The sequence below is a fragment of the Caretta caretta genome, chromosome 27 (genome assembly GCF_965140235.1).
Source record: "Caretta caretta isolate rCarCar2 chromosome 27, rCarCar1.hap1, whole genome shotgun sequence".
Taxonomy (NCBI): Eukaryota; Metazoa; Chordata; order Testudines; family Cheloniidae; genus Caretta; species Caretta caretta.
In genome coordinates, this window is record NC_134232.1 from 16572147 (window position 1) to 16599038 (window position 26892).

The window sequence follows — 26892 nt, forward strand, 5'->3', positions numbered from 1 at the left end:
TGGAGTATCTATGGCAACTTTGAGTGGTACAACTCATTTTACACTAGGGCTTTACCTCCTTACTTGGTACCTGGGATTAGAACAGCAAAGATGAGCAGTTTAGAGTACTTAGCATATCCGGTGATTATTGCTAATCACAGGCAGAGTACTAACATGAGGAAAAAACTGGACATTGGTGACTACCTCTCTCACAAGAACAAACTAGAACTCGGTATGTTTTCTTAAATATTTCTCCTCCACATTTTTGAAGTAACAGTTAAAAGGTTTTAAAACCAGATGAGATATTTTCCTGAAGGATAGCTAGCCACAGAACTCAGAAAGTGTAAATTATATACACCAGAAAAATGGGAACTTCAGTCAGGACTCTGTATAAGTAAAGAAGGCTTGAGGAAATCCTGCTGGGAAATACGGGTACTTTCTCTTTTTAAGATAAGACCAGACCCATGTTTTAAGATGACACTCCTGTTAGTTTGTAGTTTCCATGATGAGAGCCAGTGGATTCACAGAATGACACAGGGTTTCTTGAGGATTTGAAACTTTCTCAGAACTTCATAATTTTACAGATTTACAGATTTATACCGAAACATATTAAGAGTTTCTTTTTATGTTGGAGGATAGGTGGTATCAGAGGATTTACACAATTTATTTGAGAAGAGTTTATCAAATTGGCATTGCTAGTAATCAGATAGATTTATTGATAAAAATATTATATATATATATATATATGCATGTATATTGAAAAATCTTGTATCTGACCTGCAAGTGCTGATGGAAAAATTATTAGGACAGTTGGATTTTTTATTAATTTGAAGTTAAGATTCTTTAATTTCTGTTTATTCTGATTCAGAGATCAAATGAATATATTAAAAATATGAGGTGCTCTCTAATAATTAACTAATGATGGAACAGCTTCCGTATGAGAGGTTTCAGAGTAGCAGCCATGTTAGTCTGTATTCGCAAAAAAGAAAAGGCACCTTAGATACTAACCAATTTATTTGAGCATAAGCTTTCGTGAGCTACAGCATCTGATGAAGCGAGCTATAGCTCACAAAAGCTTATGCTCAAATAAATTGGTTAGTCTCTAAGGTGCCACTAGTACTCCTTTCCTTCTGTATGAGGAGAGATTAAAAATATGGGGATGTTTCAGTTTGGAAGAGTGGATGTGATAAAGGTCTACAAAATCATGAATGGTGAGGAGAAAGTGAATAAGGAAGTTTTTATCCCTTCACATAACACAAGAACGAGGTGTTACCCAATTAAATTAATAGGCAGCAGGTTTAAAACAAACAAAAAGAAGTATTTCTTCACACAATGCACAGTCAACCTGTGGAACTCGTTGCCAGGGGATATTATGAAAGCCAAACTATAATGGGGGGGGTCAAAAAGAATGTGGTTCTCAACCTTTCCAGAGTACTGTACCCCTTGCAGGAATCTGATTTGTCTTGCATACCCCAAGTTTCACCTCACTTAAAAACTACTTGCTTACAAAATCAGATACAAAAATACAGCAGTGTCACAGCACACTATTACTGATAAATTGCTTATGTTCTCATTTTTACCATATAATTATAAAATAAATCAATTGGAATATAAATATTGTACTTACATTTCAGTGTATTGTACATACAGCAGTATAAACAAATCATTGTCTGTATGAAATTTTAGTTTGTACTGACTTTACTAGTGCTTTTTATGTAACCTGTTGTAAAACAAGGCAAATAGCTAGATGAGTTGATGTAGCCCCTGGAAGACCGTGACATACCCCTAAGTTCATGAAGGAGAGGGCCATCAATGGCTATTAGCCAATATGGTCAGAGATGCAACCCCATACTCTGGGTGTTCCGAGTTTCTCATTGCCAGAAGTTGAGAGTGGATGACAGGACAGCTCGATTGATGATTACCTGTTGTGTTCATTCCCTCAAAAGACAGGATGCTGGGCTAGATGGACCCAGTATGACCGGTTTTGTGTTCTTATGATGCTGTGCTAAGTAACAAAAGACTGGGGAAAGGGAGTGGGGTGTCAGCAGCTCTTAAAGACTCATCATAGCAAAATATTCATTTTGATTTTGTCTTTTTCCTCAAGCAAGACCTCGTGTTGATAATAAACCCCCACGTGCACAAACTCACCATCACTTTAAAATGAGCAAGATTCAGGTACTCTTCTTTCCATGTGTGTTCAGTTAGCTCCTGTACTAATCGAGGTTTATTCATCATGCTTTGCACAGTGCCATAAAGATCAGGCAGCGCTTCAGATAAGTAAAGAGCGGGGTATACAGTCGACTTTGGGTGTGGCACAGCAAGGGTTCACACCTAGGAAAGCGGGTGGGGAGAGTGAGAGGATGCAGAAACCATAGTCAAAGGATCAAAGATGCGCCTGGCCTCTGCATGTCTTGTTAGTTTCTTTAAAATACATATATTTATTTTGATGAAATATAGTGGGGAGGGCAGTAGTGCTGGACAAGCAGAGAGCATGGCAGTTATGGATATGATGGATGACAGGAGTGGGCAGGGGGGCTGGCTGGCAGGCGTGGCAGGCAGTGGATTATGGGAGTGGACGTTAATGGGAGGCTAACCCAATAAAGTGCTTGAGGAAGGATTTGAAGCAGGAGAGTGATGTCACAAAACTGGGTCTCTTGCACAGGAGGACCAGAAGAGAATTGGTAGAATCGAAAGAGAAAACAAGCAGCTGGCAGAGAGGTTAGCTACCATTCAGCGTGGGACAGGGATGGTGGATTGCTGGAATGAATACTTTCAGAGGAGGTAGATAGTATTATTTTGTTGCGGTTCAAATACAAGACAGAACAAAGCTTTAGGCAAGCAAGCAGGCTGGTCTGCCGACGGGCTTCTGCCTGTTAGCTTTCCATCCTCCCTTTTATTTCTCTCCCCCCTGCGCATTACATACTCCGACCGCAAAAGGCATCAACAAAGGAAATAATATGACTTTGATTAATATTCTTATTTACCAGCCTCTATCTACTACAGTCCTTGTTCTCAGGCCTTGAGCCCAGTCCAAGGAAGCTTCCCACGGTTCATGTCCTCTGGGCGACTTCCCATGGTCCATGTCCTTGGACGGAGCAGTGTGTGCACTGCTCCTACACAACACTCAGGGTGTGCCCTGACTGTTTCCAGGTGCATGAACTCTACGTGAACCCTTCATTATTTGGATTACAGGAGCAGCCCAAAGCCTATTGTGCTGGGCATAGCACAAACGTACAGCAGACAGTGCAGCTGCAAAGACCTCATACTCCACAAAAGGCAGAGCTATCTCAGTTATCACCCTTTCATGTTCACTCCTTTGTTCTCAGAAGTTGAACTGGTGCATTTGGGGAACGCGGTACCATCTGAGGCCAGACGATGCCCTCAGGCTTAAAAGGGCCATTTTTGGCAGAAGCAGCTGGAGTTGCACCAATAAGGCAGCATTCACCCACCTCACCCCTCCATGGAAGTCACTTTTATGTGTTTCTGGGAGGGAATGGGACAAGGCAGTAATTGCTCTCTGCTCCAATCCATGGGCCTCAACTGCATCCTCATGCTCCTTGACCCCTCCATGGCTTTTGATGCTGCCATTCATTTCCTCTGCGCGCATGTGCACACACACACACTCTCTCTCTCTCTCTCTGTCCTCCTGCCTCTCTGACTGTCCTTCTTTTGGGGTAGGGGTGTCTCCTCACCTTACCTATTCTCTGTCCGGACTATACAAGGTTCTGTCCTTGGCCTGCTCTACTTTTTTCTGTGCACTCTCCAACTCAACTGTACCTGGCCTCCCAGACAAGCACCCAGCGAAAGCTCGCACCCAGGTCCTGATTATCAGCTGTCTGCCTGATGCAACTTTCTCCTCTCTGGCCACCCTGTCACCCACATCACCCCCTCCAGTCCACGCAAAATGTGTCCAGTAAGATAATCTTCCTGGCCTATCTCTCACCCCCTATCAGCCTCTCCCCCACCCACATTGTTCGACTGTCTGCTCTCATTCCACAACAAGTTTTTGCTTCCCATCCTTCCTCGCCTTCAGAGCCCTGCATAGCTCTGCCCCCCCCGTCCCCCACACTTATCAAACCTTGTCTTTCATGAGCCCTCACCCATTCTGCACTTCCAGCCCTGATACTGTCGGGGGGAGCCAGTATGTTCCAACCCACCATCCAGTGACCTTGTAACAGTCACTAGAGCAGGAAGCTCACCTCTGACAGAAGCCTCCAGTCCTTGGATCTGATTAGTGGAACTTGGGGGTAGGGGGGACCCTGACTAGTTCCCTAATTCAATTTAAACCAAGCAGAGGAACAGGAAGTTGTTTATGCAACTGTTTCCCTTGCTTAGGACTGCCTCTCCTGCACTACCTGACACTGATCTCCCAACCCTGCCTCAGGTTCTGCTCTTTGGCACTATCCTCAGGCTCTGATTTGCTGGTAACCTGACCCCCCTGCCTCTGATGCCTGAGGCTCAGTCTGCCCTTCAGCACTGTCTCCACCTCTGATCACCTGCTAGCCTGACCTGGCCTGCCACTTGGCTTCTGACTCATCCTAAACCCTAGGCATGACTGCCCACAGTCCAGTCACGACAGAGATGAAGTACACCCATTCTCCCTCAAGAATCCAGCCTTTTCCCGTGCTGCCCTCCCCAGTCATGGAATGCCCTTCCAAACTGGTTTATCAATATATCACCACCCGTGCCACGTTCATGCCCCTCCTTATAATCCATTCCTACTAGGACACCCATCTGAAGCGAGCCAACCGAGAGATGTATTTTCTTTCTGTACATTTAAAACTATAGACAAGATTCCATGTATGTGGTGCACATGTCTTTGCTAGCAGCAGCATGACTTTATTACTGTCTTCCTTTCTACACCCTTCATTTCTGTTCTGTTGCTTCTTTCCTGCAGCACGTGTGATACAGTGTAAGCTGTTTGGGGCTACATATGCACTGGGAGACACCTGCTACAGTTTGGGATGCTGCAAAGTCACCAACAATCATAAATTTAGAAATCAGCGTGGAGGGAACAGGGGACACTTATGCCAAAAAATATGATTTCACAACTCTGGGTTTCAGGCAACATCTGCTATTGAGCCTTTATAGGAGAGCTGTGAACTGGAGTCAATCATCAGTGAGCAGACTCAGTGAAATACATCAGTTATGCCCCTTAGCCGAGGACAGATAAAAATTATTTTCACTGAGCATATGCCACCTGTTACTGTCAGCACATGCCTCACTAGTGTCAGCCATTCAGCACAAAGATTCTGAGTATTCGATGGGTTTACAAATAAGGTTTTCATTCACATTTGTTTTTTGCAGCTCAAATAGGGAGAAGCAGAACAGAGATATGGTGAGAATCACTGTTGAAAACCAGGGGATTCTGAAGCGACTTGGTGATCCTAAACCTACATATGATCGTAGGAAGTCTGAGATTGATTGGCAGGCATGTATAATCATTTTATTCTTGGAAACACTATTTGCAGTTATAGTCAGACTAAACAAGGCGCAGAAGATGAATTGGCTGATCTGAAAGTTTTCCAAACCAAAATATGCATGAACAGCTGTTGGCTGGTTTCTCTGGATCCTGTAGTTCTGGGCATATACATCCTTTATTAAAGCAAACCACAACAGTCTTATGTTGGGTATAGATGTATCTAGAACATAAGAATGGCCCTACTGGGTCAGACCAAGGGTCCATCTAGCGCACTATCCTGTCTTCTGACAGTGGCCAGTGCCAGGTGCCCCAGAGGGAATGAACAGAACAGGTAATCATCCAGTGATCCATCCCCTGTCGCTCATTCCCAGCTTCTGGCAAACAGAGGCTAGGGACACCATTCCTGCCCATCCTGGCTAATAGCCATTGATGGACCTATCCTCCATGAATGTATCTAGTTCTTTTTTGAACCCTGTTATGGTCTTGGCCTTCACAACATCCTCTGGCAAGGAGTTCCACAGGTTGACTGTGCATTGTGTGAAGAAATACTTCCTTTTATTGTTTTAAACCTGCTGCCTATTCATTTAATTTGGTGACCCCTAATTCTTGAGTTATGAGAAGTAGTAAACAACACTTCCTTATCTACTTTTTCTGTACCAGTCATGATTTTATAGACCCCAAGCTTATCTTCCCATAGCCGTTTCTTTTCCAAGCTGAAAAGTCCTAGTCTTGTTAATCTCTCCTCATACGGAAGCCGTTTCATACTCCTAAGCATTTTTGTTGCCCTTTTCTGAACCTTTTCCAATGCCAATCTATCTTTTTTGAGATGGGGCAACTACATCTGCACACAGTATTCAAGATCTGGGCATACCATGGATTTATATAGAGGCAACATGATATTTTCTGTCTTATTATCTATCCCTTTCTTAATGATTCCCAACATTCTGTTTGCTTTTTTGACTGCTGCTGCATGTTGAGTGGATGTTTTCAGAGAACTATCCACAATGACTCCAAGATCTCTTTCTTGAGTGGTAACGGCTAATTTAGACCCCATCATTTTATATGTATAGTTGGAATTATGCTTTCCAATGTGCATTACTTTGCATTTATCAACATTGAATTTCATCTGCCATTTTGTTGCCCAGTCACCCAGTTTTGAGAGATCCTTTTGTAGCTCTTCGCAGTCTGCCTGGGTCTTAACTATCTTTAGTAATTTTGTATCATCTGCAAATTTTGCCACCTCACTGTTTACCACTTTTTCCAGATAATTTATTAATATGTTGAATAGGACTGGTCGCAGAACAGACCCCTGGGGGACACCAATATTTACCTCTCTCCATTCTGAAAGCTGACCATTTATACCTACCCTTTGTTTCCTATCTTTTAACCAGTTACCAATCCATGAGAGCACCTTCCCTCTTATGCCATGTCAGCTTACTTTGCGTAAGAGCCTTTGGTGAGAGACCTTGTCAAAGGCTTTCTGAAAATCTAAGTACACTGTATTCACTGGATCCCCTTGGTCCACATGCTTGTTGACCCCCTCAAAGAATTCTAGTAGATTGGCGAGGCATGATTTCCCTTTAGTAAAACCATGCTGACTCTTCCTCAACAAATTATGTTCATCTATATGTCTGACAATATTGTTGTTTACTCTAGTTTCAACCAGTTTGCCCGGTACTGAAGTCAGGCTTAGAGGCCTGTAATTGCCGGGATCACCTCTGGAGCCCTTCTTAAAAATTGGCATCACATTAGCTATCCTCCAGTCATCTGGTACAGAAGCTGACTTAAATGATAAGTTACAGCCTACTTCTGCAATGTCACATTTGAGTTCCTTCAGAACTCTTGGGTGAATACCATCTGGTCCTGGTGACTTATTGCTGTTTAATTTATCAATTTGTTCCAAAACCTCCTCTAAGGATACCTCAATCTGGGACAGTTCCTCAGATCTGTCACCTAAAAAGAATGGCTCAGGTTTGGGAATCTCCCTCACATCCTCAGCCATGAAGACCGATGCAAAGAATTCATTTAGTTTCTCCGCAATGACCTTATTGTCCTTGAGTGGCCCTTTAGCACCTCGATCATCCACTGATTGTTTAGCAGGCTTCCTGCTTCTGATGTACTTAAAAAAAGTTTGCTATTACTTTTTGAGTCTTTGGCTAACTGTTCCTCAGATTCTTTTTTTACCTTCCTAATTGTATTTTTATACTTCATTTGCCAGTATTTATGCTCCTTTCTATTTTCCTCACTAGGATTTAACCTCCACTTTTTAAAGGATGCCTTTTTGCCTCTCACTGCTTCTTTTACTTTGTTGCATAGGTGTATTTGTATATGTCTATCTAGGTATAGGCAAGCCCAATACCATTGCACAGTAATATGGAGGGGATCTTGTTAAATCAAATACTACTTAGTTAATCATATAGTGGGCTAGATATAATTGCTCCCTAAAGCTACCCATTGTGGTAATCAGCAAGACTTGGGTAATGGAAAAGGGGAGAATTCATTAGAATTAGATTAATGCCTTGTCAAGTATTTATTAAATGAAAAACATCTCCCTGTTCATCAGGCTGAAGGGCTGGCTCCCTTAAGGGATGGAGTCTAAGTGTAATAAGGGTTCTCTCATTGGGGAGTGAGCTTCGTTGACCTTTTACTCTGACATTCTCAATTAATATGACCTTTTAGTACAAAAAAAGAAAACTACACCTGTTATGCTGTGTTTATAACTTAAATGTGAGCATCAGCCTCTAGTCACATGCGTGATTTCAGATGTAAAATCCGTTTGTGCCTGAACAAGATTTTAGGCTCTGGCTTTTTCTTGTTAGCTACAAACTGCAATAAGTGACAAATCCACTGAAAGAAGAGTCTGAGCCCTAATTTCTGGCCAGGGTCCCTAATTTGACTGACAGCAGTGACTGATTTCTCACTGACACTTTGTGAAGTCACTGGAGTCTAAACTGGAAACATTGCATTTCTCTAACTTTATGGCTAGAAGAGCCACCTCATGTTGCAGTCTTAGCAACACCTGAAACATGATTTACCTGTGTGAGCTTCTCAGCCCAGACAGCGGGTAATAGGCATTATTCCCTTCTTTGTGGCATAATCTATGTGCCACTTGCCATTCAGGAACTAAGACTTCACATTTTTTAGTCAAAGCACTGACTTTCAGTTAATTTATTTTTTGCAGCATTGACAGATTTTGAGAGTCTGGGTAAATTCTTAAGCAGAGTGTGGGAGCAGAGTGTACAAACCCTGTTATTAGTGAACTGGGGTTGTATATGCATTTTCTCCCACACACTGCTTCAAAAGCATAGTTCTCTCTTGTAATTGTGAAAAGATGCCAACCCCAATTTCTCTGTCACAGAATTAAATGTCTCCCTTAAGTCACTTCTTACCCATGCAATAAAATTCACAAAGCCACAAAACTCCCTCCAAAGAAGGAAACAAAGCTATGGAACAGCTGCAGCTTATTGTTGAAGGAAGGCTATTGAGTTTACTCAATAATTGTCATGTCTCTGTCTCTCATTTTAAAACAAATTTGCTGAACCCATTTTGGATTCCTCAGTTACTGAAGATGATTTAGAGGCCCATTACAGCCTCCTCTATGCTGCATAACTATCAAAAGGGTTAAGCAGGATCTGGGTCTCCAGATAACCTTAGTGTCCTGGTATTTCAGCTCTCGGAAATTCAAGAGACTAATAGAATTCTGTATCAAGGTTATAGACAGGAATTAATTAAAACACATGATTTAGAATGTGGGCTTTCTGTGGCAGGGTCTATGTCTTTGCTTGTTTTGTGAGAGGTGTGGCACATTTTTGGTAGCTCAAAAATACATCTTTTAATTTCTTGATTGCAATCAGGATAAAAATGTTACATTTTCAAAAGTGGCTTCTGCTATTTGATGCCCAACTCAAGCACCTTCAGCTCCCCATGGCTTTAACTAGAATTCTGGGAGACAGCACATGTGAAAATCAGACCCAAGACACCTCATTCTGAGATGCCCAAATCAGAAGAATCCAAAATCAGGGTCTACTTTTGGCCTCAGGCTTTTACACTAACTACTAATAAAACAGAAAACATGGATGAGCAATCCACAAAAGACCAGACTAAGCCCATTAATGACTAATTGCTACAATGAAGAAACGCAAGTACTGAAGGAACAGGATGCATAAGTGTAAGGAAAACAAAAAAGCATCATGACCAAACAGTGTACTTGTTTTAATTACAATCCTAATAGTCACTTTAATAGATAATTAGTGTCACTGACAAATCTACTCTTTCCTTCTCGTTGGCAGAATTCACGGCACTATATCCGGAATACCACGCGGTATCTCATTGCTTCTCAGGATAGCTAGGTATACAGTTCTGCCTTGGCTTTATTCATTTTCTAAAACTGTATGTGGCTGTCACAAAGTGTTGTTAGTGATGCAGCCTGATTTGTGTGTGTATATTTTACCCCTGCTGCAGTCAGTGCATGTGCATAATACCTAGGAGAGACTGCTCCAGATCCTGCCTGCTCACCCATGAAATGCAGGACTGCTGAGTGACCTGGTAGCTTGCATTTAAACATGGCATCTTCTGAAATAACGCGGGGGGGAGGGGGAAGATTGTGTGTGTGTGTGTGTGTGTGTGTGTGTATCACAATCCTTTCCTCTCTCAACTTACCTGATGCCCCACAGGGCCTGCAAATCAGCACTGCCCTGAATTTGTTCCAGCAAAGTGTATGAAGTATGGATATTGCCACCTTCTTCCATCTGCTCCTATTCCAGCCAGCTGAGATCTTTGCCCCACAAGCCCCTTCAGCTGGTGCCAGTCCAAACGCCTCCCAACTCCCCTCTGTACCCATTCAGTTGGGGCCCTGCCTATCATCATTCAGTTCCCCGTAACCCCTCTCCAGAGGCCCTGGCTGTTGCAGAAATGCTTGAGCTCTAAATAATAAATGAAACTTTAAATTAGGTTAGTTGCTTAATAGTTGGTTTATTAGGAGTTAGAGTTTTGCCTTTATATGATGATTGACAACATGGGGCTGGTGAGTAAACAAGAGGTCTTGGCAAGATGAGGCAAAAGTTATTTTCATTTCATAACCTCAAAATGCAAAAAGGAGGAAATTGGTGTTTGCCAAAGGACAAAATTGGCAAAAAGATTAAAGAAATGCCCTAAAAGATTTGTAAAGTGTGAGACATTAAAAGAATAAAGAAATTATTTGTGAATGTCCCAGGATGCCCAATCTGTAGACCTCACACTTGGGCCATGATTCAGCAAAATATTTAAGCATGTGTTTAAGGTTTTGCTGAAGTCAATGTGCTAATGTACTTTGCTGAATTGGAGACTCAGGCATAACTCCTCATGGAGTCAACACTTCATTATCAACTGATTTTTTTCAGTTCCCCTCCCTCTCTTTTCTTTCCAAATTGCAGGAGAATACACCAGGCATGGATAATACAGCAGAGACTCAGCACATCCTGAAAGTCTGATGGCTTGTTAGGGATACATATCACAACTGGCTGATGTTTTCTTAGGATTGTAAAATAAAATGGAGCATTGAATGAATGCAGTTTTCCTATAAAAGTGCAACTCCCCACTCCAGCCCCAAAATCTTCACCACATATATGTCTACTTTTGCCATAATTTATTTTGAATTTACAAACAAAACTGCACCTAAAAAACTCACATCAAAATACTCCCAAATTAATAAAAAAGCGATCGTGTTTAACTACAGGGTTTGATGCCTGCACAGGATAGAAATGGAGGCAAATATCATTTATTAGATGAATCAGATTGTAAATGACATTTTAGCGCTGTGTTTGATACCAATTTAGACCATAAGACATTTTCAGTTATTGTAATTTTAAATATTTTATAAAATCTGCACATTTCCGTTTGTCTTGGTTCTTTTAGCAACTATTTCCTCTATTGGGATCTACTGGACTATAAAGCAAACTGAACCTATGTTGTACTTTTACTGCTACTATTTTGCAAGTGGTTTGATAGTAATTCCTGCACTGAGTAGATTTCTGTTGATATTATTTTACAGAACAGAGAATGATGTTTCATCTAACCTACATCCTTGTTCATGGTGACACATGGTATATATTTTATCATGTCTAGCTGGATGTATTAAAGCTGTTAGTAATCTGCAATAAATCTACAGACGCATTGATTATTTTACACAAAGGCACCCTCTTTCCATCTGGTATTGTCACAAAGTCACTTAGTGTGAAATTTTACTCTTTAGTTTAAAATTGCTTTCAAAGAGTTATGTCCAGCGATTATAAAATGGAAGTGGTGCCTCAACTACCAGCTACGCTTGTCCAGCATCACTGCCTGTGAGCTACCCCCTCTCGGATGTGGTGGGCGAGGCAGAGTGTGAAAAGACTTGCAGGCAAAGCAGCTGGACACTCAGGCTTTGTGGTTCTGGCATGGAGGAGGCGCTGTTTCTCTCTGGCAAATACCTGTGGCTTTTCAGAGAGGAACCCAATCTGGCAGTCCAGAGCTGCTCGCTGGCAGGCCACTACAGGTCCAGCAGCCTGAGAAAGTGTCTTCCTCAAAGAGGTGACAAGGTGGAGTTTTCCCTCAACACCTAAGGCCAGGTCTCCATTATACACTTTTGCCAGTATGTCCGTTAGAACTGTCACTTTTTGCCAAGAACCTAAGGTAAACGTAAAAAGAACAGGAGGACTTGTGGCACCTTAGATACTAACAAATTTATTTGAGCATAAGCTTTCGTGAGCTACAGCTCACTTCATCGGATCCATTGATGCATCCGATGAAGTGAGCTGAAGCTCGCGAAAGCTCATGCTCAAATAAATTGGTTAGTCTCTCGGGTGCCACAAGTCCTCCTTTTCTTTTTGCGAATACAGACTAACCCGGCTGCTCCTCTGAACCCTGAGGTAAATGTGACTATACTGGCATGGGACTGGGGAGAGGAGGGGGAAGCACCTTTTCCCTAATATAAGCTGTGTCTATACAAGTAGAGTTTGCCATTCTAGCTATACCAGCAAACCTCTTCTAGCATAGCTCTGGCCTAAGTTATTCAGGCACACAACTCCCACTGACTTTCCAGGGGACTTGTACTCCATAGTCACGTTTGAAAATTCAACCAACAATCTTGGTATCCTGGGGAAATTTTTGTTGTAAGATTTCCATTATCCCTCCCTCTGTTGAAGCTAATGAGGTAAGGAGGACAGCGAGAGGAGCAGACTTCAACCAAAACTTGCTTTGGCAGTGAAGACTGTATGTCAGCTAGAGGAGAGATTCATCAGCTGGTCCTGTAAACCTCACTTCTGAGCCCCGGCTCCCACCCAGATCCTTGCCTGAATTTTATGCATATCTACATAGGCCCCAGCTACCCTTCCATGCTCACCCACTCCCAGGTCCCCTTGCCTCTGCTAAGTATTTATATAAAGCATAATACATCCCCTATAGATGTAAAAATTATCATTTTTTTCCATTCAGAAGTGGGGTGGGGAAGGGGAACATAGGACTGGGGCAAATCTATGTGGAAAGCCAAGCCTGCCTCCAAAATCATACACAACCATAATTTCAGCCTCACAGTTAGTTTTATTACTAAGTAAAATTATCAGTAAGGAGATTATTGTTGCTAATGTTGGGTAGTGTCTTTTTAGAGACTTTTTAACATTTTCAGGAACTGGGTGCGTGCAATCTGGGTCACTGACTATTGGAAGCGAAAGGGAGTGGTAAAGTACATGAACTGAGATGGGTCTGGATATAAATGTAGTTGTGAGTTTCAGTAGTTGGGGGTGAAAGGAAATGGATTTGAGCAACAATAATTCTCACATAGTGTCTACCAACATTCTTTGTGTGGTATGCACAGTGGGGCTGGGGGGGATTTTCATTTCTGTTTCTTTACTGGTCTCAGACATTGTAGTTCTACATTTCTGTTGGTAGTTTGTGTCTTGGTCTACCTGCAGACTATAAGGTCCTTTGGCCAGGTCATTTTACTTTTGCCTATAAAACATAATGTACTAAATCAATAATATGGAAAACAGCAGAATTTCTTCATGGAGCATAGTTTCTGCTATTTTACAACAGAAACAAGATGCAAAAGATGTTTATGCATTTAGTGAGCTGGTATAAAAACCAGGTAAAATGTTAATATGCCAAATTCAGGCCTGGGCTCCACTGAATGGGCTGAGCCTTTAACATGCAGGGATGGTGGAAAGCCCTGCTTTTGGCCATATAACGCATACCTGGCTCCATCCAGGTGATATAACTCTTTTCAAATATATTGACGACCCATCTCCTCAGATTCACAGCACTAGAAATTCTCCTCCACTCTATAATTCATTGAAGACTCTATCATGTTACTGGGATTCATTTGTTTTACCATAGGTTGTTGACTTATGTGAGAGACTTGATACTTGCAATAACATACGGTTGTAGTGATGGGAGTTGATTAATTGACCCATCTCTTTTACGCCAAGACTTATTTGATCACAGTGCTCTACCTTTTACCATACGGGTAAGTTGACCATATTTTCAAAATCAAAACCCAAATGTTTTTTGTGGTAACCTTCTTAAGGTCAGGAAAAAACTGAATTTCTTGGCATTGACTCGCTTTTCATAGATTTATGCTGCCTGGGTCAGAAAATCACAGAAGAGCTGAGCACCACCATTTCCTTCCAATGACAATAGCAAGGAGGGAGCAGAAGGACCACCAGCACTTCCTCCTGGGGCCAGAGCAGGGGTTTTGCACTGACCAGTCTGAGTCAGTCTTAGACTTGTATTGCAATGTGGTCTAAAGACAAGCACTGACCCTGCCCAATGATTGTCACAAAGCACATGCTCACTTCTTGATCAGAATGAAACAGTGTGCAAAACACTTTAAGAGTGGAACTGATCTTGGACAAACATTTTGTAGTTATTAAAAACCTGAACATTTTGATAGATGAAATGAAAAACTGGAACATTTCATGTGTCCCATAAGAAGTTCCAAGAACTTCATAAAAAACCTGGGATGCATGGTCTTTTTACATAATGGCAAGATCACATGAACAGGGCAGGGTCTAGTAACCACACAGAGCCACTCCAGATTTGAGTAGATTAGGGCCCATATTAGACCCTGAATGAATAATGTGATTGAATACTGTTTTGAATCTAGACAAGAGAAACATTTTACTTATTGTTCTTTGGAGGGGGAATGTAACAGGGTGGCTTGCTCTGTGGGCTGGAGAGCCTGGGGCTGATCCAGCCCTGACTACAGAACGGGCTTCACCTGAGTGAAATGAGGTGATTCCTGTATAAAAGGACCAAGGTTTAAGTGCTGAAAGGGTCCAACTGGGGAAAGAGATGGCAGGGAGCAAGATGGTTCCTGCAGAGCCCTGAGTGAGGAAAGTTATCTAGGCAGAAAGCAGCCTGGGAGGGACCCTGGGTAACAGGAAGAAACTGGTTGAAGAAGAGCATCAGAGAGGGTGGAAAGTTTAATTCTGTTAAAAACAGTTTTGAAGCCTAGTTTGGACAACTATGACCCAGGAGGGGTGGAATAAAAGATTGTGACCCAGCCAGAGGGCCAAGTTACCTGACAGAGTAACTGTCACAGCACTCAGTGAAGGAGATGGTATGAGAGCTGCAACACGATGCCTGGCATGAGGAGCACATAATGGTGGGTGCCTCAATGGTGAGTGGATTCCATTACAGAAAATCCATTACAGTGATTTTGCTTAACAATAACTTCATATTGTTAAGACAAAAATAAGTATGGGTTTACATTTGAAGCCATTGCTAAAGGATTTGATATATAGGAAAGATCAAAAGTGACAGGCAAATGGAAAGCAGGAACTCCTAAGTAGATAATGTACTATTTATCAATAGCAGATTCAGCAAATTATGAACTGTCATTGGTTTCCAAAGTCCTACTACATCTGCATTTTCATCTATACACTAAAAAATTCTGTATATCCAAACTTCCTGAAGTATTTGGAAAAAAGTCTTGCAGCCATGTAGATTTAATCTCCAAGGCTCGCTTTGTTCCTTACACTCTCTGGGACCATTTGTCTGAGTTAAGATACTTGTTTCCATAGCCATTGGCAGGATGGAAACTTAGACAGTAGGTGAAGTTTCACTCTGTATCACAAAGTATTTATAAAGCTTAAAAATCACTAAATTTTTATCAATCAATCTACATCGAGCACTCAAAATTTTAAATGACGCTACTGAAAATTGTGGTTCAGGAACCCCATGTCAGCTTCTGATTGATAGGACATTTTTATATTCCTTTCTAGACAAGCTGGCAGTTTTGGAGTGCAGCTGACATGTTCCCTCTTATAATCCTTACATTTACAGCACATTTTATATAGGCTTTCCTTTTGACATGTGAGAGCAGGCTATGATCTAACCCAACTCACTGGCACCCAAAATGAGTCCTCATTCAGCTTCTCTAGCAGAGTTTTCAACTGATTATAGGCACTCTGGAGGTCTTCTTTCAGCAGCACAGTGTCAATTAAATGGCCATACTGCTCTTCGATAAATGCTGCCGAATTAATAATGTCCTGCTGTTCTTCATCCTGCAGGCCAATATGTGAGAAGATATTAAACTTGCAATAGTCATTCTATCCTTCTCATGACTTGTTTAGCTTCCTTGTATCCTCCCCAAGCTTCTAACAACTTTGAAAGGAAATGAAACAAAAAAGCTATTGCCAATGTGAAAGGATAAAATGAATTCCTGCTATCAAGTTTGAGCAAGGTGCTAGTGCTGGGAGTGATATGGCCTCAGGGATGGAAAGGGTGAGTGAGGGATTTTGAAATGGTTACAAGAGTAAAATGAAAATGTGGCATTGCACTCAAAGTAACAAAAGTGCTGCCTAACCAAACTCAGGTGCCAACCAGACTCCCTTCAAAAGTAAAAGAATGACAGTGGAACAGATGTGCCCAAGTTCAACAACACTGAGCACTTCACTGGAAACTTTGGAGGATCCCACAGGCAGTGTGCATGTGAACTCACACACTTTATTACCAAAATAAATGAACAATAGTGTGTTGGTACTTCTCTAAAGAGATAATACCAACCAGCTTCGTTTCCTCTTCCTTGCAAGATTACACTTCTTGTAATGCAAGGACCACCAATAAGTAACAGCCTAATCAGCTTGGTCTTCACTCTCCAGTCACAAGGCAAAATGGGCACTTACGTAGGCTGCTCAGTGGCAGAACAACAAGGTTACTAACTAATCCTACTACACTAGTAGTTTCCACGGGCGTGAACCTGAATATTTTGTACTATTACAAACAGTAGATTCTTACTCCTCCTGCATTCCTGACATGGTTTATATTTTAGGGGGCAGAATCTCCCTCTGAAGTTCTAACTCTGTTCAAGTCATGGTGGGGGGTGTTAAACTGAAAACAAGCCTGTTTCTCAACTCCGCCCCCCACCCCGCCTCCAAGAGGATTTGCATGGTAAGAGCCAAACACAAAGTAGTCTTCCTAAGAAGAAACCATACCTCTGGCCCAAAACAAACAAACAGGATTATCCAGCAGATTTACCCCTCACCCAGATACAAGTTGTCTTTGCAAATTGTATGTTTTATGCCTCCCATACTATCCCAAACCTTCTCTAGAAAAAAGTGCAAGAACATGAGAACACTGAATAATTTGCCTACTCTTCTTGGATTATCTGCCTGCCCTTTCTCCATACTGCAGAAACAAATTCTAAATGAATTCAAGAAACATTCAACTTTCTCCTACAACTGCCTCCCTGGGTAGCTTATTTCATATCTCTAATAGTCAGTGAAACAACTATGTCAGCAACTGTGTTTATTGTTTTACTTGTGTTTGAAGAAAAGTCATGCAGCACGAAGACACTTGTAAAATTAAAAGGCAAAACACACTAGGAAAATTAAGTAAATTAATATAGGAGATGAAGGTGTGGCAGCTGAAATAATGGTAGTTGTATTCACCTTAGCACGGGGGCTCTGAAAACTGTGTAGCAGCTTATAAAATCTGAATCTCAAATCAGAGTTTTGTTGGATATCATTATCCTGCAGAACATCTCAGGCATGTCCTGTAGGAGGATGCTTTGCTGTCCATACTGACCCATCAGCAAGGAGACATAATAGAGGAAGGCAAAAAGAGTTCCCAGGTAATTGCCACATGAATGTAGCTACTTAGAACTCTCAACCTGACTTCCATCATAAGACTAGAGCCAGTTATGTTATCTCACTCAACTGGAGGGACAGGTATTTCTCTTATGAATATTCCAAATATGGCTTCTTCAGTGACTTAAGAACTGAGGTTAAAATACTTACAAGTGGGGCTGAGATTTCTTCTGAAGTTGGAGATGTTGGTGCATTTTTTTTCTTTTCTGGAACCAGAGCCTTCACAAATATAACATACGGTTTAAACTCTGGTGTTCTCAGGTGCTTTACTGCCTGTGAGTAGAAATATACATGAGCTTTTTATGTATGTTAAGGAAAACTTTTACATGATAAGTTAATGTATGAAACTTCAATTATCCCTGTTCCAACTGTTCTTAGTAATGTCAACTGTATAAATTTTTCATTTGAAACTCTGTAAAATACTGTAAGTCTGAGCATTATATCTGTAATTCTCCAAAAAGGAGACGAATATAATGTCAGTGTCATTGCACACAGATCTTGCTGTGCATTAAATTTACAGAAAGGGGAAGGTAATACAAGAGAAAAGGGTATAACTTGCCTATTAGGCCAAATTATCCTTACTTTCCTTTCATAAAAAGTGGACAAAATCCAAGAAATTGAACTCTACTTGCTTTCACAGGAGTATTTAAAGTTATTTCCTAATCCCAGACACATGACCTGGTCCAGCCACTGGCATAAGAGAGGAGTCAGTACCCAGTGACTTCAGTTACAGCTAGAATCACACTTTTTTTGTGTGGCCAGAAGGACTGAGAATGCAGAGCCTGTTTATGGTAGGAAAAGTTCCATGTGGGCTTACACAGGAAAGGAGGACGTGTGCGCATCTCTCATAATTCAAGGGCAAGCTCCTTAATAAGAAAACTAACTATGTAATACATTGTGGTTTTTAGGGCACACTTTGCTTTTTGTTCAGCAAGGCTCAGCACTGTGAACAGTCCAGTTCTGCTGAGCCAGCACTCAGACCAGCTGTTAGATTCACAAGACAGACAAGCATCATTGCTTTCTGTAGAGCAATTAACCAGGGACTGTAAATAGCATTATTCACCTGAGGAGAAGTCAGATATTTACTTTGCTTAGGAACAATCCAGAAGAAACTCTTTCCCATTAAGAGGACAAAATATGAAGAAAAGACACAGCACAATTCTTCATTTACACCTTTCTATGACCTCCACAGTATATTCATCCCAGGATACTCTCTTACAGCTGTCATCAGTATTTAAGTTTGCTTTTCTAATAACTTTAATATTTTTATAAGCCATCATACAGGGACAAGTTGTAAAATTGAGGAGGCTGGTGTTTTGAGCATAAAGGTATATGGTCTTTAGAAAGGGCATGAACTAGATACATAGAATGACAAAAAATGTCTGTTCCAGCCACCTGCTATCTCAGACCCCCGATATCAGAATCCTTGTAGATTAATTAAAGCAGAGAAATGTGAGGGTAACCTGCTGGCATCTGATGCTGCAGCAGCTATACTATGTAACAGGAAATTGGTGCTTTCATGGCACTGGTGAGATGAGAAGGTTTTATTGTAATAATGCCCTAATGCACAGCACGTCCATATGAAGATCCCAAAGCCCTTTAATGAGGTAATGTCTCAGTTTCTCCATCTTTGAAATAAGGGTAATAAAAATCTTTCTTACACCACCCACATGAGAAAGATGATTAAGAGCACCAATGATTTGCCTAAGGGTACACTGGAAGTTAGTGCACAGCCAGGAATAAAACCTAGATCTTTCAAATCCTATTCTTGTGCTTTTGCAACTAGACAGTTCTTCCTCTCCAAAAATCTTAAGTGAGGAATCCTACAAGTTCCAAGTTCTTAAAACAGGAACAGCAGCAATATCCTCTCAGATATGGATAAGGTCCAAGGTAGCATCTAATTAATGTGCAATGGATCTCAGAGACGAATGGGTGCAAATTTCTCTTTTCTTAGTTTAAAAAAAAAAAGTCTGGTACCTGATTATGTCCTTAGCAGGTATGTTGGGAAGGGAACGCCTCAAATTTAGAGCCTGTCTACACGGTGCCTTAGTCCACATTAGATGGGGTGTAAAATCTAATTCATGCCAGCATGTTGCCCACTAAGTGGCCCATGTGGACACTGCTCACATACCCTAGAAGTTTTCTAGTACACTTTAATGTAAGACTGTTTGAAACAGAAGCTTCACACAGGCCAAGCCAAGTCTAAGGTTTGAAAACAAAGCCATGTTGGAATAACCCAAGTGTTAAAAGCAAAGCTTTACAATTGTTCTTACCTGAGGGAAAATGTTTTGCCTCTGCTTAGCTAACCTAAAGGCAGTCCAAATGTGTGTGTCGGGGGGGTATTTTTGTTTTGGTTTTTTTGTGACTACACACATGCCCCATCTTTACCTCCTCCCTCCCATCAGACAAAATTCTTGGTCTGGCACTCACTATGAGAACACTAATCATAAACAGTGGTTTGCTTCAGTTAAAAAGTTGAGAGATTGAACATGGTGTAAAACATAAGATACCATAAAGCCATATTGTGTTTTCCATACTCCCCCTATGGCTTGTAAATTAATAATGCAATGCAGAAAGCTGAAATCTGCACAGAGGAAATAAATAGTTCTCTAGTAAAGATTTAAAAACAGAATGATACATTCATCTATAAAGCTTTGGGAAATGTTTTTTTATTTGCTCCCTCTAGTAATTTTTTTTACAATGTTCATGTTTGTTTGAACACAGTATATTTGACTTTTTTAGTGTTACAAATCAAATTTAACATAACAAATCAAACAAGTTTCAAAGCAGATCAGATTATGCTGTTTTTTCTCTGTTCTATATAACCCCAACAAGAAAAGACTCATCTTCTATTACTTCTCCCCATGGGAAACAACACTGTTTTCCATGTTTAAAGCTGGTTGAATACTGCAAAGCCATATCCCTGAACATTCATTCACATTCTGAACGGCTATTCAGTAACATTTTTCTTCACATGAATGTTTAGGGAATGCCGATTCTTCATAGAGAAACCCATAATTTGCCTACAAACAAGGGTACTTGCTATCATCCTTTAATCACTATTCTCATTGTTAGATTTTTATTCTGTTTTAAAAGTTTGTCATCCAATTAGGGAGCAGGAATAATATCGGATTCTGGTGGCCAGTCACAGACTGCAAATAGCACTTGATCCTGCTATCTGAAGTCAACAAATTTCAAAAGGAGTTGGATAAGGCCCTTGATAATGAAAAGTCAAAGTGAAAAATTTGCAAAACAGCTCAGAGGCTGAGTTTCTTCAACTAAAGTGTTTGATGAATACCAAAAAAAAAAAAAAAAAAAGATGGAAAAATCTAGATTGGGTCACAAATGATTCACAAACAGAGGAAGGGGCTAAACTAGTTATTTGCAACAATTTCCTTGATATTGTGCCACAAACATTTTAACGTACTGAGATGGCTGGCTACAGCAGCATGCTTATTTTATTTCTGACCGCTGCTACCAGGCCCCCAGAATCAGAAGACTTTATAAAAGCAGCTGTACTTACTTCGGGTACCACATCCACCAAACAAACTTTATTTTTGGCCATAACAGATTGGATTGCCTCAAGGCTTGTTCCATACAGATTCTCTTTGTATTCTCCATGTTCAACAAATCTAAAAAGTTAAGGTATTTATACTCCATGAATATATGCCACAAAGAAAAGGAAATTAAAGAACTTTGACCGCTGTTGTCCCCCAAACCGGTTACATTTGTTAATTCCAGGGAGTCATGAGAAACAGTTGTCTTCAGGGATGCTGGAAAAATTCGTACAGTGCGGGTGCTGAGAGCCATTGAACCAAACTGTAAACCCTGTATATGATGGAAACTACTTCACGCCGGGGGTGCCGCAGTACCCCTAGTTCCAGCACCTATGGGTGTCTCCCTTTACAAAACTAGTGTCTGGGGTTCAGAAAATTGAGACCATGCAATCAGAAGTCTCCTTCCATTTGAGGCTCTCAATATGCTTTAGGATTTTGAAGAAATTAATTTGTACATCCCCTCTCAATGGGGGGGGGAGGGATAGCTCAGTGGTTTGAGCATTAGCCTGCTAAATCCAGGGTTGTGAGCTCAATACTTGAGGGGGCCATTTAGGGATCTGGGGCAAAAATTGGGGATTGGTCCTGCTTTGAGCAGGGGGTTGGACTAGATGACCTCCTGAGGTCCCTTCCAACCCTGATATTCTATGATTCTCTTCATGGAGAAAGCTGAGGCAAAGGGAAGTTCAGTGACTTGCCAAGGGCCACAAGAGTCTTAACTGAACCCAGCTTCCCTGACTGAATTACAAGTCAACCCCTTTCTCTCACAGAAACAAATACAGAAGTACCACTGAATAAGCATGGGCCCTGTGGAGTATATTGAGCAAATGGAATGTCCTAAAAGAAAAGTCTCTCTTGGAATATGTATCCTTATTTGGATGTTCTCAAAGGAATGTGGAAATGTTATAAATATTGCAGAAAACATCCAAGCAGTTTAGGACCAAAATCTGACCTACCTTGAAACTATTAGTTTATGATGGGGAAAGCAAACTGAGCTCTATGCATTGGTTTGGTTTCTATCTGTTACCATTACAATTTCAACAAAAACTCCACTCTTTTAGGGCATCTACAAGACTCTGGACATGTTGTTCCTTGACTTTAGCAAAGCTTTTGACACTGTCTCCCACAGTATTCTTGCCAGCAAGTTAAAGAAGTATGGACTATAAGGTGGATAGAAAGTTGGCTAGATTGTCGGGCTCAACGGGTAGTGATCAATGGCTCCATGTCTAGTTGGCAGCCGGTATCAAGTGGAGTGCCCCAAGGGTCGGTCCTGGGGCCGATTTTGTTCAATATCTTCATAAATGATCTGGAGGATTGTGTGGATGGCACCCTCAGCAAGTTTGCAGATGACACTAAACTGGGAGGAGTGGTAGATACGCTGGAGGGTAGGGATAGGATACAGAGGGCCCTAGACAAATTGGAGGATTGGGCCAAAAGAAATCTGATGAGGTTCATCAAGGACAAGTGCAGAGTCCTGCACTTAGGACGGAAGAATCCCATGCACCGCTACAGACTAGGGACCAAATGGCTAGGCAGCAGTTCTGCAGAAAAGGACCTAGGGGTTACAGTGGACGAGAAGCTGCATATGAGTCAACAGTGTGCCCTTGTTGCCAAGAAGGCCAATGGCATTTTGGGATGTATATGTAGGGGCATTGCCAGCAGATAGAGGGACGTGATCGTTCCCCTCTATTCAACACTGGTGAGGCTTCATCTGGAGTACTGTGTCCAGTTTTGGGCCCTACTCTACAAGAAGGATGTGGAAAAATTGGAAAGAGTCCAGTGGAGGGCAACAAAAATGATAAGGGGACTGGAACACATGACTTATGAGGAGAGGCTGAGGGAACTGGGATTGTTTAGTCTGCGGAAGAGAAGAATGAGGGGGGATTTGATAGCTGCTTTCAACTACCTGAAGCGGGGGTTCCAAAGAGGATGGCTCTAGACTGTTCTCAGTGGTAGCTGATCACAGAACAAGGAGTAATGGTCTCAAGTTGCAGTGTGGGAGGTTTAGGTTGGATATTAGGAAAAACTTTTTCACTAGGAGGGTGGTGAAACACTGGAATGCGTTACCTAGGGAGGTGGTGGAATCCCCTTCCTTAGATATTTTTAAGGTCAGGCTTGACAAAGCCCTGGCTGGGATGATTTAGTTGGGGATTGGTCCTGCTTTGAGCAGGGGGTTGGACTAGATGACCTCCTGAGGTTCCTTCCAACCCTGATATTCTATGGTTCTATGTTTTTGTGATCCTTCTGGGGGCTTAACAGTTTTCCCAGGGCATCAGTGATAATCAGTGAGGCTGAGAAATAAGGAACTTAAAGAAAACTGCCATGGTATTTTCAGCTGAATTCTAAAAATAGAGAAAGGGGGAACCTCATGTTTTCCACAGAGAACAGTACAAAGCTAGCCAGGAAAGAAATTTTACTTTTCAGGCTTCTAGGGGAATTTAAATTCTATAGGAAAACCTTGCACTAGCAGGAAATGAACTGGATAATCCAATAGGTCATTTACATTCCCAAATTCAGAATAAAAGTAAATAGAACTTGCCAGCATACATGTACCAGAAAATAGCAGTGAAGTTAGTGAAGGGACTGCCAGTAATTAGGCAGCAGGGTTGGATTCTGCCTCCTGCGCCTCTTTCCAACCCTTTAGTGTTCCTGACTTGCCTTTCAGTCAGGCTTTGAGTGAGTTTATACTCAAACTGAAAACAAGAGTTTACTGGAAAAATTGCCCCATCCCATTATTACACTGAACTAGGTATGTATATACTATACATCTTGACAAGCAATATGTTGAAAATGTAGCCACACTATTTCTGTATGTTAAAACAAACCTACTTGTTATGCTGTACATCTATCTCAAATGATTGCTTAGAGACAAAATTGTATTCCACTCCCTCTTTTTCATGACTTTTCTTTGACCTGGTTGTATCTGGAAGAGTGGAAACAGTACAGTGAACATCAAACATGGGGTAGCAGTTAGCAGAAGTTGGATGCTGACTTTCCTTTGTTTAGTCTTAGGTTTTCATGCTTCCAAAACTAAATGGACACACACCATCAAGTGAAAAACAGAACTGAAAACAAAAATCCCTTTACCTGTATAAAAACAAAACCGTACAGTAGATTAAAATTGAAATAATTAATTTACTTTATCTTTTATATTATGATAGCACCCAAAAGGCCACCAATCGAGGTCAGGGTCCTGCTGTGCTGGACACTGTACAAATATATAGGCTGACATGGCCCTTCTCTCAAAAGATTTGAAGTCTGGGGCCCTGATCCCGGTGGAACCCTGCATCCTTGTAGAATCAGTGGAATTGCTTATCTGGAGCAACTGGTGGAATTATAGCTCAATTTAAGACAAGATGGAACAAGTAAGTGAAACAGGCAAACAAGAGTAGGGAAGGAGGAAAAGCATGTAACCTGCTGTGAAACATTGCACGTCTGCACACAGCTTGGTGAGTCTTAAAGTAAATACTTTATTTAGCTTTTTAATTCATCTCTGCTTGGGCAATGAAAACAGACTCAATTTCAGATATGGTCTGGGTCAACCACAAGACATGGGATTGATGCAGGAATTATGGGGAAAAGTCCTTTGAGGTTCTGTGTTGTGTGCATGGGGTCAGACTACTATACTGGTCCCTTCCAGCCTTAAACTATGAAATTTTTGTTTTGTCCGTTTTGCATTTAGGTTGTCATGCCCCTGGCACAAAGGTGTTGTGTTTTGGGTTACAAAATATGCAAAGGTTGTTTATTTGGCTTTAGTATTTTTTGAAAATGTTTCCATTGGAATTTTAGAGGGACACAAATGTATCTATTTTTAAATCTGTAAAACCCCGTTTTTCTAAAAACAGTTGAAGGCCAAATTCAACCTCTGTTCTTTAAGATAATATAGCATACACAGAAGTTTTTTTACACTTTTTTTTTCCTTGCACATGGCACCACCATAAAAGTTCCTAGGGAAAATGGTATCGCTTCTAGTAAACAAGTTACAAATATCTCTTGTATCACTACAGCCTTTAAGAAAAGTAAACTCTCAAAAGACGCCCAAAACCCCAATAACAATTTTAGAACATGTAATTCATCACAAAACAACCTGGAAACAATATAAAGGCCTTATCCTGCTCCAGTCTAAGTTAATGACAGAATTCCCATGGCTTTCTGTGGGAGCAGAAGAAGGTCCTAAAAGAATAAAAGGAAATCAGATGTGACCCACTGGAGATAATCATTAGGAAATAAAATCAGCTTGTTTTTTTTTGTTTTTTTGTTGTTTTTTTGTTTTTTTCAGCATTTTTTCCACCCAGAACTTCAAAAAAAACACAACAGGCTTGTTTGAGTAATTTCTGGGTTTTCTCCCCAAGCTAACTAAATTAGTGATAGCGGCAAAGAGTCCTATGGCACCTTATAGACTAACAGATGTATTGGAGCATGAGCTTTCGTGGGTGAATACCCACGTTGTCAGACCCATGTAGTGGAAATTTCCAGAGGCAGGTATAAATATGCAAGCAAGAATCAGGCTAGGAATAACGAGGTTAGCTCAATCAGGGAGGATGAGGCCCTCTTCTAGCAGTTGAGGTGTGAACACCAAGGGAGGAGAAACTGCTTCTGTAGTTGGCTAGCATTCACAGTCTTTGTTTAATCCTGAGCTGATGGTATCAAATTTGCAAATGAATAAATTAGTGATTTAACTCTGACTTTGAATTCTTGCTTTTATATTTTTTTAAGTAGTTCTTTCCTGTACCTTTTTTGAGTGCCATAATGTCTCTCAGTGCAGTGAATATTTTAAATGTGGTCTGACATGTATGGTGTTAATCTCATCATTAGTCCTTAAGACATGCATTCTATTTCTATACATACTGTGACAAAGCTCTGTCCTTGTCTCCATGGGTCCCGCATTTCCCAGCAGATTTCGCTAGCCTCAGAGGCTCACTGTGACTCTCCACATAACCCTTCTCTCTACGGAGAGAAGGGTCACAGTCTACTGAGCCATTTTCATCATAAGCCAGCAAGGGAGGTGAGGAGAAGCTATCCTCCCTTGTACAGTCTCTGTTGTCTCCCAGTCTCAGTGATTAATCAGGGAGGGGGCAAAACAGGTTTGGGGGGGGGGAAGAGCCCAGGCCCGCCCTCTACTCCAGGCTCCAGCCCAGGGACCTTAATAGTATCAACTATGGTAGCTGACCTTTTAGAAACAGGACACGTATCATTCCCTGGGCTACTTCCCCACAGCAGCCTCCACTTCCTCAGGCTCCACTTCACCCTTACCTCAGAGCCTCCTTCCTTGTGCCTGATATGGTGTGTACTACTCAGCCTCTCCAACAGCGCAACTTCCTCCCATAGCTCCTGACATCCACACCCACCAGACTGGCTGGGAGGCTTTTAACTAGTTTCAGCCAGTCCCTGATTGGCTTCAGGTGTCCCAATCAACCTAGCATTCTCCCTGCCTTCTGGAAAGTTCTTAATCGCCCCAGGTGTCCTAATTGACCTGGAGCAGCTGCCATTTAACTTATCTTGGTACCAGGGATTTGTTTAGCCTGGAGCTAATATATCTATCTCCCAATACTTTTCTATAGCCTTCTGGCCTTGCCCCGTCACAATACACTACGTGTCTTATGTATTGTTCACATTTTAAAATATTAGTAGTTCGCTATCACAAGCTTCTTTCAGTATTCATGCTTTTGAATCCAGTAACTTTAAAATTGCATCATGTAGTTCTCTATTCCTGCACAACTGTTGAAATCAAATTTCATTTTTTCCTTAATCCAGTTACAGTAGGGAAGTAAGTTATTTTCCACGGTGACATGACATTGTAAAACTGTTACCTTTAGTATATTCTGTTTAATTATTT

At 41.3% G+C, this 26892-nt stretch overlaps 2 protein-coding genes across 10 annotated transcripts in view; one reads left to right on the forward strand and one right to left on the reverse strand.

The window, feature by feature from the left end:
* MPP3 (MAGUK p55 scaffold protein 3) overlaps positions 1–26892 on the reverse strand; it is a 114066-nt gene that overhangs the window by 1543 nt on the left and 85631 nt on the right. For 4 of the 9 annotated variants that reach the window (XM_075123719.1, XM_048830430.2, XM_075123718.1 and 1 more), the window contains exons 16-19: positions 23886–23979; positions 21026–21134; positions 17653–17775; positions 15760–15918 (exon numbers count right to left, since the gene is read on the reverse strand). In XM_075123719.1, coding sequence (XP_074979820.1) covers positions 15760–15918; positions 17653–17775; positions 21026–21134; positions 23886–23979 — 485 coding nt within the window. Of the gene's footprint in view, positions 1–1068; positions 2311–12180; positions 15919–17652; positions 17776–21025; positions 21135–23885; positions 23980–24016; positions 24144–26892 lie in introns of those variants that run through there. The other 5 variants (XM_075123722.1, XM_075123721.1, XM_048830432.2 and 2 more) reach the window with 5 other exon arrangements.
* CFAP97D1 (CFAP97 domain containing 1) lies at positions 91–11573 on the forward strand. Its single transcript, XM_048830439.2, has 6 exons — positions 91–211; positions 2084–2154; positions 2642–2760; positions 5287–5410; positions 9691–9750; positions 10813–11573. Exons 1-5 carry the CDS (start codon positions 91–93, stop codon positions 9748–9750), a joined length of 495 nt encoding a protein of 164 aa, XP_048686396.1. The 3' UTR covers positions 10813–11573.

Bases quoted from the DNA above. Each gene is read 5' to 3' on its own strand.
- CFAP97D1 (XM_048830439.2), top strand. From the start codon at position 91: ATGAGCAGTTTAGAGTACTTAGCATATCCGGTGATTATTGCTAATCAC. The intron at 212-2,083 runs GTATGTTTTCTT...TTTTTCCTCAAG, and splicing joins CAAGAACAAACTAGAACTCG to CAAGACCTCGTGTTGATAAT. The intron at 2,155-2,641 runs GTACTCTTCTTT...TCTCTTGCACAG, and splicing joins TTAAAATGAGCAAGATTCAG to GAGGACCAGAAGAGAATTGG.